The sequence below is a fragment of the Phocoena phocoena genome, chromosome 15 (genome assembly GCF_963924675.1).
Source record: "Phocoena phocoena chromosome 15, mPhoPho1.1, whole genome shotgun sequence".
NCBI lineage: Eukaryota > Metazoa > Chordata > Mammalia > Artiodactyla > Phocoenidae > Phocoena > Phocoena phocoena.
In genome coordinates, this window is record NC_089233.1 from 58,918,287 (window position 1) to 58,929,501 (window position 11,215).

Below are 11,215 nucleotides of genomic sequence, written 5' to 3' on the forward strand. Positions count from 1 at the left end.
CATGTGGGCTTCAGTAGTTGTGGCACATGGGCTTGGTAGTTGTGGCTCCCAGGCTCTGGAGCGCAGGCTCAGTAGTGTGGCTCCCGGGCTCTAGAGCGCAGGCTCAGTAGTTGTGGCGCACGGGCTTAGTTGCTCCGTGGCATGTGGGATCTTCCCGGACCAGGGCTCAAACCCATGTCCCCTGCGTTGGCAGGTGGATTCTTAACCACTGTGTCACCAGGGAAGCCCTGTTGTTTTGTTTTTTAAACCAAGAAACTTCTGAGATGGGGAACACTGGTAAGAAGTGGTTTTAGGAAGAAGAGTGAATAGAAGCAAGAATTCAGTTTTCAACATATTAAATTTAGTATACCTATTAGACATCCATGTCTATGGATACTAAAGACCAAGAGTTAAATGAAGAGCCCAGGGTTAGAGGAATAAATGTTTTTTGTTTGTTTTTTTTGCGGTACGCTGGCCTCTAACTGTTGTGGCCTCTCCCGTTGCGGTGCACAGGCTCTGGACGCGCAGGCTCAGCGGCCATGGCTCACGGGCCCAGCCGCTCCGCGGCATGTGGGATCTTCCCAGACCAGGGCACGAACCTGTGTCTCCTGCATCGGCAGGCGGACTCTCAACCACTGCGCCACCAGGGAAGCCCTGGAGGGATAATTTTGAAAAACCCGATCATATAGGTAGCATTCAAAAGTCATGGGACTGGATGGGATTGATAAATTCATTCATCAGATATTTATTAAGCCCTTGTTTTGTGCTAAGCAGTGTTCTTCTAGGCACTACAGCAATGAACAATACACAAAGAAAAATCTATACCCTTCGAACTTACATTCTAATGGGGAGGGATAATAAGATAACATATATGGTATGTTAGCAATCAATGTTAAGGAGAAAAATAAAACAGGGATGGGTGGGAAGATTGCAGTTTTAAACAGGACGACAAGGAAAGTCCTCAGTGGGAAAATATTATTTGAGCTTAAGTCGTGAAGGTGAGGGCGTGAGCCGTGCACATACCTGGACGACTAGCATTCCAGGCAGAGGCAACAGCAAATGCAAAGGAGCTGAAGCAGGTCGACTAAGTTCACGGAAAAGCAGGGACACGGGCTGTAGAGGACAGAGCTGGGGTAGAGTGGTGGGAGATGAGGACCGAGAGTTAATGGGCTGGGGCGCGGGGTTTGGGTGGTGAGGGTGAAGAGGAGCAGCTCTAGTACCGACAGAAACTAGGAAGGTGTCCAACAGAGAAGATCCTAAGCCTCCGCGATTCAGTTTAACGCTAGCACCGCCCTCAACCCCGCCGAAGCCCCGCCCCGTTCTAAGCTCACGGCTCAGCACCTCGGCCGGAACTCAAGGGACTGGCTCCGGGACCGGAAGCAGCCTTCTACCTTACCCCATTTTGCCCGCGGTCGCGTTTCCGGTAGCGGCGGCGGGAAGCGAGCTAGTGGCGGGCTTCTAGGCCTCTGCGGAGGCGAATCCGGCGGGAATCGGAGCCATCAGAACCGCCACCATGGTGAGGAGGCACAGGCTGGCGGCGCGGGAGCTCCCGACTCTGTTGTGGAGTGGGGAGCGCGACTAACCGGGAAGGAGGCCGTGGGTTGGCCGCTCCGGGCGGTGAAGGCCCCGGCCGCCGCGGCCCCTCAGTCGGGACAGGGAAGACCCGGACCTTGGTCGCTCGGCGGGGTGGGGGAGGGGAAGGCAGGAAATGAGGGTCCGAGGCCAGGGTCGATCGCTGCAGGAGAGGTTAGAACTGCGTTGCGGTCCTCCATGCCGCTGTGACCACAGTGCTTGGGATCCCGTAGGCGCTGAGTAAACTTTGCAGCATGAGTGTGTGTGTGTCTGGGGTGTCGGAGCAGGTACTAGCGCCGCAGGAGTACTGGGGAAGACCCGGTGAGAGACTCAGACTTGTGAAGGCGGGTGAGGGTCCGAGAAGGAGTTGCGGAAAGAGGTGGAAGGGCTTGTGTCTGAAACTAGAGTCTTGGTTCTAGTAGATGGGGAGGAGTGAACGGAGGATGAACGAGTGGAGGAAAAGTTCAACTCGTTTGTTCAGCATATATGTATGTTTGAGTATGTCTGACTTTTCAGGCCCTGGGGCTGCACAATGAAATGTTTACTTCACCGAGTTCACTCTCTATTTGGGGACATGGATAGTATAATTCGGAATGGTAATTCAGCATTAAGTAAAAGTAACGGCGGGGGGCGGGGTAAGAAGGCTTTCTGGAGCAGAGTCCTGAAAGATTGTCAGGCGTTTTCCCAGCGAAAATGGGAGGGAATAGTGTAGATCCGGAGGATTGCCAGAACAAAGCATGAAGGGTAGCACCATTGAAAGTTCCTGGAGGGGAAAAGGAAGAATGAGGTGGGAGGAATTGGCAGGAGTCTGGTTATTAATGGCTTTACACGCTACTTAATTTTGTTGGTGATGAGGGATGCCACTGAAGGATTTTAACCAGCAAAATGACATGAACTTAGTTGTGTTTAGAAAGATAACTCTGTTCGGTAGCTGTTATATATTGGGTGAATTGGAAGCAGGGGAACCTAGTAGGGTATTGTTAGGAGAATTGGTTAGAAGAGTAGGCACTGGATTCAGGCTGACTAACATCCAACACAGCTTAACCTCTTACAGTCTCAGTGGCCTCATCTGTAAAATCTGATGTTAAAGATTAAGTGAGAGAATAGTGTTTATGGCAGTGCCTGCCAGTGAGCACCCAGTAAGAATTAGCTGTACAAGACAGATGGACCAATAAATGTTACCATAAACGTTCAGACCATGTGGTTAGAAGCTGTGATTACAATTGGGTTAAAATGGTCATCTGAAAGAGACTGAACCACATAACTTGGGTCTCCAGGGTGGCAGGAGTCGAGATTCCAGTCCATGCATTTGTAGGTTCAGAGCACCTGTGCTCATCCAAGCTCACAGAGATCAATAGTAAGCACAGTGCCTGGTACTTAGAAGGCCCTTGCATGAGTTAGGATTGGCCTATACCAGTCAGACTGATAGGAGGCTGATGTAACAAAGCAAATGCCAGGTCATTTATTTCTAGAGAGAAGTGTAACTGCCAAGGGCACTTGACATTCTCATTGTGAGGTCTATATAGTGTCTCTATTTTACCAAAACTACATTGGAAGCCAGGCTATAAAGCAGAATAGGTTGTTGGGTTAATTAAGGAGTATATCAGGTTATATATTCTCATTATGTGTTCAAACTCATTAGCACTCTGAGCACCAGAAGGTTTTTCTCTCCTAAAGGTAGTCTTGGAGACACACTAACAAATTATTGATTTGGGGGATTCCATTCTCACTTCCAAGCTGATCAGCTCCTTTCTGATAACAAGCTCTTCATTAATTGGATTCTTAGTGCCAGTCCCATTCCAGCTCTTTTACCCAGTCTTTTTAATGAGATGTTGGTGTTCGACAGCACCTATAATCTACACAATGGCAGATGGCTAATCTCTGATATACTTGGGTTTCATTAGTTTGGAGCCACCTTACCCTCTCACCCCTGAAACATACACAGCGTAGACAAAGGCAATTGTAATACCAGAAAGACGTTTTTAAGGGAAGGAAGAATAACAGCTCAGGGTTGAAAACAGGGTGATGTGAGAGAATTCCCAGGAAAGGTCTGTGGCTGGAAGACAGAGCTGAGACTACTGAGAAAGACATGGAAAAGAAGGCTGCAGCAGAAGTTTCAAGGAAGGACCAGGGCTATGTGGGTCTAAAAGAGCTGAGTCCCATTCTTGCTGATTTCTCCTTGCAGACCGTGGGCAAGAGCAGCAAGATGCTGCAGCACATCGACTACAGGATGAGGTGCATCCTGCAAGATGGCCGTATCTTCATTGGCACCTTTAAAGCTTTTGACAAGCATATGAATTTGATCCTCTGTGACTGTGATGAGTTCAGGAAGATCAAGTGAGGAGTGGGCTGTGGGGGGAGGGATTGGGTGGATGGGGAGTGGTTTGGGTGGGCGGGCCAAGTGACAGGCGGTGATGTAGCTAGCTAGTTCCTCTTGGTTTACTTTCCTGTTTTACAGGGCAGATTAAAATGGGGAAATTGGACACTAAGACATCTCTTTCCTTAGTCTTGCTCTCTACTTCTAGCAGAGTACAAATTGTAAGGAGGGCTGCTAGGCTTTTTGTTTCTCTGACTTTGCGTGCCCCTGAGTACTGGGGTAAAGGGCTCTCATGTTCTCCCCACAGGTGTGTAAGGGGGGAGAGCTTGATTTTCTGGCCTCATTGCCTATTTGTAAAGCTGTAGCCTAAAGGGCTCTCCCAGTGCAGCCTGGTCTGAAACTGCTTTAAGAAGCCTCTGACCCTCTTCAGGGTAAGTGCTCAGCTCCCCTTGTGGGTTTGGGGCCAGTGATTTTTTGTTGGCATTTATAGAAACAATTGGAGAATACAATTCCATAAGTTATTAGGTAATTCCCTTGTCTTAGGACTCACAGATCTTAAGCTTCTAGGCTATTAAAAGATGTGGTCTTGCATTTCATCCTATTTTACATTCAAGGCATCTTGAGGCCCAGAGAAGTTACATGACTTCCATGATCATCCAGCTCTCTTTTGTCACGTGCAGCGTCCATAGTATGTTGCCAGTGGCTGTGAATTCCCTTTGATTCTCTTTGGGACAGTTGATTTCTTTGTGGCATGAGGTCAAGAAATACAGCACAGAAAATGTGGTAGAGATGGCCGAGTGCCAGGTACACATTAGACAGTGACCAACAGATCAGTGTAGAACTATTCCAAATTGTTCTCTTCTGTATTTTTAAATGAAACTAACTTTATTCTGATAATTAAAAAGTGTCTATTAGAAAATATTTATTAAAAGTACATAAAAGTATGTGAGAAAAAACTTAAAATACCCAGAAAGGGTTTTTTTTTTTAATTGTGAAAGGGCAATACATGCTTTTATTAAATAAGAAGATATAGGTAAGTCAAAAAAAGGAAAAAATGGCACCCACAGAAAACTACTGTTAATATAATATAAAATATCACTAAAATGAAACCTTTAAGTTATTTTAAAAAATTAGGGTATTTTGTATTTATTTTTAGGATATTGGCTGTGGCTTTCCTTTCCTTTCCCCATCTTCTTGCAGTTATTTTTCCTGGTTTACATTCATTTATATTTTGTTCATACTTCTCTGGTTGTTGCTGTTTGGAGATTTCTGTTTTTTGTTCTTTGAGGACAAAGGTGTAATTTCTATGTAGTTAACTCTTAACCTTTTCCTTTATAACTTCTGTTTCTAATGTGAGGTGAGGGGTGGAGTTACAGGCCTGTGGGGTTGAATTGGTACTAGAAGGATACTGCATGTAAGTGGAATGAGTGGGATTCAGTTGACTGAGGAATTGTTTCGGCTGCCTTCTGGCACTGGTGAGGCCTTAAGCTAGAGGGAGGAAAAGGGTAATAGCAAAGAAGAGATGACTGAGGAAAGGCTTTCACAGTGGCTACATGAGTGAGCCAGGGCTGGGCTTTCTTGACTCTTACCCTGTCTCTTGGTCTGTGCATCCTGTTGGCACGGGAGACAACCACCTAAGGGGTTACAAGTTCAGCCTGTGAAGACTGTCCAGAGGAGCTGTCTTAGGGAAAGTTTATGTACTATTTGTCAGTAGGTATAGTGTAAAACAAACCTTGTAGTGTCCTTAGATAGGTGAACTTGAACTTTACCCTTTTTCTAATGCTTGCTTTTTTGTTCCTTCTCCTAAACCTGTCTTTAGACCAAAGAACTCAAAACAAGCGGAGAGAGAAGAAAAGCGAGTCCTTGGTCTGGTGCTACTTCGAGGGGAGAACCTGGTCTCAATGACAGTAGAGGGACCACCTCCCAAAGATGTAAGTCAGCAGAGAGCCAGTGCAAGGCCAGGAACCTTGTGCAAGGGAGGCCCCACCTGAGCCAGGCTCTGTGTGGGGTTCTCTCTTTCACTGCAGTACTCACAGGCATCCTCTGGTTTCTGTCCCCCATTTACAGATAATAAACCAGAATCTTAAAGAGGTTACCTTGCAAGTAAGAAGTAGGGAACTAGAATTTGAGGGTTTCTAACTTGAAAGCCCTCCCTTCTTTAGTTGATGGACATAGTGAGTCAACAGAAGAGGCATCTAAGGCCATTCGGGTCAATTCTTAATGTGATAACAGTTTAGTGACCATAAAAAGTCATAACTCCAAACAGTAGAATACATATGTATTTTTTGTACAGTTACAGAATAATAGTTAATGTTTATTAAGCATCTGCTATGTGCCAAGCTCTGTGGTACCTTCAGTATTTGATTTAATCCTTATAACAGTCTTTTGAGATAAATTATTCCCACTTTATAGATAATACAGACTGAGGTTTAGTAACTTGCACAAGGTGTCACAGCTAGAAAGCGGTAATACTGACATTTGATTCCAGGCAATCTTGGTTCATTAACATCAGCCTACCTTTAGAGAATGGAAGAGGCTTTAGAGGATCTAACCAAATTTTTTTTCCCTTTTTCATTTTAATATATTGTTTGTTAAAGGAATAATCCTCTTACCTTGTTTTAATTTTTGTCCACATTTTTTAACTTGTAATAGGTATGTAATATATCATTCTGCTTTTTCGCTTAACATTGTAAACATTTTTCCAGTTGCTGTACGCTTTTAAAAAGTCATGGACTTCCCTGGTGGCGAAGTGGTTGAGAGTCCGCCTGCCAGTGCAGGGGACACGGGTTCGTGCCCCGGTCCAGGAAGATCCCACATGCCGTGGAGTGCCTGGGCCTGTGAGCCATGGCCGCTGGGCCTGCGCGTCCGGAGCCTGTGCTCCCCAACGGGAGGGGCCGCAACAATGAGAGGCCTGCGTACCGAAAAAAAAAAAAAAAAAATCTCTAGGCCACAAGCATTTTAACATGTATCTTTATTTTTCAGACTGGCATTGCACGAGTGCCACTTGCTGGAGCTGCTGGGGGCCCAGGGATTGGCAGAGCTGCTGGCAGAGGAATCCCAGCTGGTGTTCCCATGCCCCAGGCCCCTGCAGGACTTGCTGGGCCGGTGCGTGGGGTTGGTGGGCCATCCCAACAGGTGAGGAGTTGGGGAAGGGGTACCAACGTCTGGTGGTTAAAATATAGGATAGAGTGAGGGTCCACAGTTTGGGAAGAGTCCAGAGTGATCAATCAACTTATGATTGCCAGGCTCTCAGTATTTCACTATGCTTCACATATGGTCCCAGAGTCAAGCAAAAAGGAAAACTTGCTATTACAAAATAATGTTGATGCTATTAAAGATGCAGGGGATTTCCCTGGTGGTCCAGTGGTTAGGACTCTGCGCTTCCACTGCAAGGGGGCATGGGTTCAATCCCAGGTTGTGGAACTAAGATCCCACATGCTGCGAGGTGTGGCCAAAAAATGGGGGAAAAAAAGAGATGTATAAAAAGTATTTTGGCCAACTGAATTGGAACAAAGTGTTTCCATGACAGCATTTGAATTCTTGATCCTTGAACAATGCAGGGGTTAGGAATGCCAACTGTTTAGTTGAAAATCTGCATATAACTTTACAGTTGGCGCTCTGTATCCAAGGATTCGACCAAGATTGTGTGTAGTACTGTAGTATGTATTGAGAAAAATCTGCGGATAAGTAGACCCTGGCAGCTTAAATCCATGTTCAAGGTCAGCTGTACTACAGCTCTTGCAACCTATTATCAGTCTTATTTGAAAATGCAAGTGCCTTATCTAATTTGGATTGGGCATACTTAACTTAGGCCTAGAAAATGGGAATTGAGCATTCAAGCTTGATCTTCTCTGACAGATAGTTTTATTTTTTATTTACTTATATATTTATTATTGTTTTTAAAATTTTACTTATTTATTTTTGGCTGCGTTGGGTCTTCATTGCTGCGCGCAGGCTTTCTCTAGTTGCGGCGAGCAGGAACTACTCTTTGTTGTGGTGTGCGGGCTTCTCACTGCGGTGGCTTCTCTTGTTGCAGAGCACGGGCTCTAGGTGCACGGGCTTCAGTAGTTGTGGTGCGTGGGCTCTAGAGTGCAGGCTCAGTAGCTGTGCATGGGCTTAGTTGCTCCACGGCATATGTGGGATCTCCCTAGACCAGGGATCGAACCCATGTCCCCTGCGTTGGCAGGTGGATTCTTAACCACTGCACCACCAGTGAAGTCCCTGGCAGATAGTTTTAAATAGGAAGTCTGATGCCACGAGTTGTTGCTTAGGGGATTTGGTGTCTGCTGTTTCTTTACCAAGTTGGGGAGGAGAGTGGGACACCGCATTGCACTGTACTGTTCTGCCTGACTTCTCTCCTGTGTCCTCTTAGGTGATGACCCCACAAGGAAGAGGCACTGTTGCAGCAGCTGCAGCTGCTGCCACAGCCAGCATTGCAGGGGCCCCAACCCAGTACCCACCTGGCCGTGCGGGTCCTCCCCCACCTATGGGCCGAGGGGCACCCCCTCCAGGTGAGAAGCCCATGAGGAGAACCTTGCTAATTGATAGAAGATGCCTTAGCTGGATTTATGATGAGACATAACCTTGACTGAAACTGATGATGAGTTTGTGTAATTAAGCAGGATTACTCTGAGATCCAGCTTGGTTGACTGACTGTGGAACTATCTGGGCAAGAGCCTCACTTCTTTGGCTCAAGTCCTGGTTTGCTAGGAGGGGCTGGGAGGGTGGAATGGTCCTTCTGTCTCAAAACTTGGTGGACAGTTTTGTATGTTTCCTGCTACCTTTTCAAGGCAGACACTTGAGCTATATTCTTGGGGCTTTTCTCTTGCAGGCATGATGGGCCCACCTCCTGGTATGAGGCCTCCCATGGGTCCCCCAATGGGGATTCCCCCTGGACGAGGCACTCCAATGGGCATGCCCCCACCAGGCATGCGGCCCCCTCCCCCAGGGATGCGAGGTAAGTGCCTTCAGCAGTGGCGTTGACTTCCTTCTCTAGAGCCATGTTGGGATGGGCAATGGAGGGAAGATTGGATTTTGACCATACCTTTGGGCTTTTAGGCCTTAAGCCTCAGGAAGTGAACTCTTAGAGGACAGTTTTGTCCAGAAAGGAAAGAGGGAACAAGCATTTCTTAAATTGACCTTACCTCCCTCTTAGAACAGTGAGAGCAGCCCTGTACACAGGGCTCAGTGTCCAGGGCAGTATTCTCAGGTCACTGTGAAATAATGCATTCTGTTGCATGACCAACGAAGGTCTTATGCCCTTTGGTTTGGGAGTGTCTAGTAATTAAGGAGGGGCTCTGTGCTTTGCTACACTATTATGTATATCTGTTTAATTCCAGTTTGAGAAATGCTGAAGTAGATCAGCTCTCTCATTTTATAGATGAGGAAACAGGCCCAGAGAGCTCAGTGTCCAGACCAGTGTTCTTTCCACCAACCCATAGTGGCCTCTAAGTTAACCCACGGCCAAACCTGCTGACCACTGTGTCTCTAATTCGGGTTTTCCATTTATGAGCTTTATAAGCATAAGGAGCCCAGTTAGCCCCAGAGGAGTCCCCCTCTGATCATTTGATAACTGCAGGGTGTGGGAGGCTGGGGTAGGGTGGGGATTCAAGTTGCAGATCAGGCACTGACTAAACTTCTTACTCTTACTTCAGGCCTTCTTTGACCTTGGCCACAGAGTTATGGAAGTAGCTCCACAGAGGCGTGGGCCCGATTCCCCAGGGCCACGTTACCACACCTGTTTGTTTGTTAAGCCGTTGTTCGCGGAGTCTCACCGGATTGTCTGGTTTCCCTTACAGGGCCCCCTCCCCCGGGAATGCGCCCACCAAGGCCCTAGACTCATCTTGGCCCTCCTCAGCTCCCTGCCTGTTTCCCGTAAGGCTGTACATAGTCCTTTTACTTCCTTGTGGCCTGTGACACTAGTTTATAATAAACTCTTAAGAGAATATTATAAATGCACCTGGTATGTTTGTTTATTTTCAGAAAAACCTTTGATATGCTGGGTGCTTAATACGAAGCGAAGCGTTGCCTTGAAAAAATTTAGCCCTAATTGTAGCTGCTTCCCTTGTAAAATACTATATTCATGTATAGAGATGCACAGCCTCATCCAAGAGAATTACAAAATTGAACTACAAGAAGACATTTCACTTGTCAAACTGGCAAAGATCATTTTGTTGATATAAACATTCGTACCCTATTGTGATTGGTATGTCCTCTTTGGAAGGCACTAATCTAGATAACTTCTTGAGCAGTACTTTATTTTATTTTTTAGAAACTAAATGTTACAGTTTATTCCATCTTCATGATTAAAGGCATTACAGGGCAGGGTGGGTAAGCAAGGCAGATAAAGCAACCCCCCCACAACATTTAACCAGATGCCTCATTTTGGTGTTTTTATCATATACAGGTTGACTTAATTCATTGACTTAAGTTGAAAGGTGGCAACAACAAATCTTTGCCATTTAGGATCTTCCTCCTTAGCTACTACAAGGATCTTAATTCCTGAACTACACCATGAGCTCTGAAATGGTGTTCACCACACTGTTCTTGAAGTTTTCACATCTTAATATAAGATCTGACACCTCTTGTTAAGGTAGGCAACTGTTAAAAGCTGTCTTTCTCTTGGCTCACCCAGTCCATCAGCAATCTTAACAAGTTACTATATAAAAATAAAACTGTGCTCCCAAGCATTGATCTTCTAGAGCATTAGCTCCCTGAGACAAAAGAGAGATCCTAACCAGTTGCTTCCATGAACAGTAACCTCAGTACAGTGTACGGAATGTCCTTCAAAGCATAGCCCAAGAGGTTAGGCAACCTTGGTCATCCTGACGAGCTTATCAGCATTTACATACAAGATATATTTAAAACTGATCCCAGGGCTTCCCTGGTGGTGCAGTGGTTGGGAGGCTACCTGCCGATGCAGGGGACATGGATTCGTGCCCCGGTCTGGGAAGATCCCACATGCTACGGAGCGGCTGGGTCCAAGAGCCATGGCCGCTAAGCCTGCGTGTCTGGAGCCTGTGCTCCACAACGGGAGAGGCCACAACAGTGAGAGGCCTGTGTATGGCAAAACAAACAAACAACAAAATAAACTGATCCCAGACCAAATATTGCAACCATAATCCCAAATAATCCCATTATTTAGTGTGCTGAGATGCCAAAGGCAGAAATCTCAAAGAGTGATGGTTCATCATTTTCTACAAGTGAGAGGAAAAATACCAAGGAGGAAAGGAAACTCCTCCCTCCTAAATTTATCAAATCCATGCTATCTTCACAGCTTTAATTGACACGATCCAGAGTCCTCAATTTCCTGATATGAGGAGTCCATTTTCAAGGTGTCTGTCAAGG

The 11,215-nt window shown here is 46.2% G+C and overlaps 1 protein-coding gene across 2 annotated transcripts; it reads left to right on the top strand.

Annotated features, from left to right (window-relative positions):
- The first annotated feature begins 1,378 nt into the window (after positions 1 to 1,378).
- Positions 1,379 to 10,070, top strand: SNRPB (small nuclear ribonucleoprotein polypeptides B and B1). Of its 2 annotated transcripts, none has more exons than XM_065891931.1 (7): positions 1,379 to 1,495; positions 3,737 to 3,888; positions 5,688 to 5,799; positions 6,851 to 7,003; positions 8,241 to 8,379; positions 8,700 to 8,825; positions 9,523 to 10,070. In XM_065891931.1, exons 1-7 carry the CDS (start codon positions 1,493 to 1,495, stop codon positions 9,531 to 9,533), a joined length of 696 nt encoding a protein of 231 aa, XP_065748003.1. In that variant the 5' UTR covers positions 1,379 to 1,492; the 3' UTR covers positions 9,534 to 10,070. The 2 variants fall into 2 exon arrangements, with proteins under 2 accessions (XP_065748003.1, XP_065748002.1); XM_065891930.1 differs by having other exon boundaries at positions 1,380 to 1,495; positions 9,667 to 9,818.
- The last annotated feature ends 1,145 nt before the right edge of the window (positions 10,071 to 11,215 follow it).

What these genes read in the sequence shown, in the direction of transcription:
- SNRPB (XM_065891930.1), top strand. An exon ending in AGGGACCACCTCCCAAAGAT is followed by an intron (nt 5,800 to 6,850) that starts GTAAGTCAGCAG and finishes TTTATTTTTCAG; the next exon opens with ACTGGCATTGCACGAGTGCC. An exon ending in CCGAGGGGCACCCCCTCCAG is followed by an intron (nt 8,380 to 8,699) that starts GTGAGAAGCCCA and finishes TTTCTCTTGCAG; the next exon opens with GCATGATGGGCCCACCTCCT.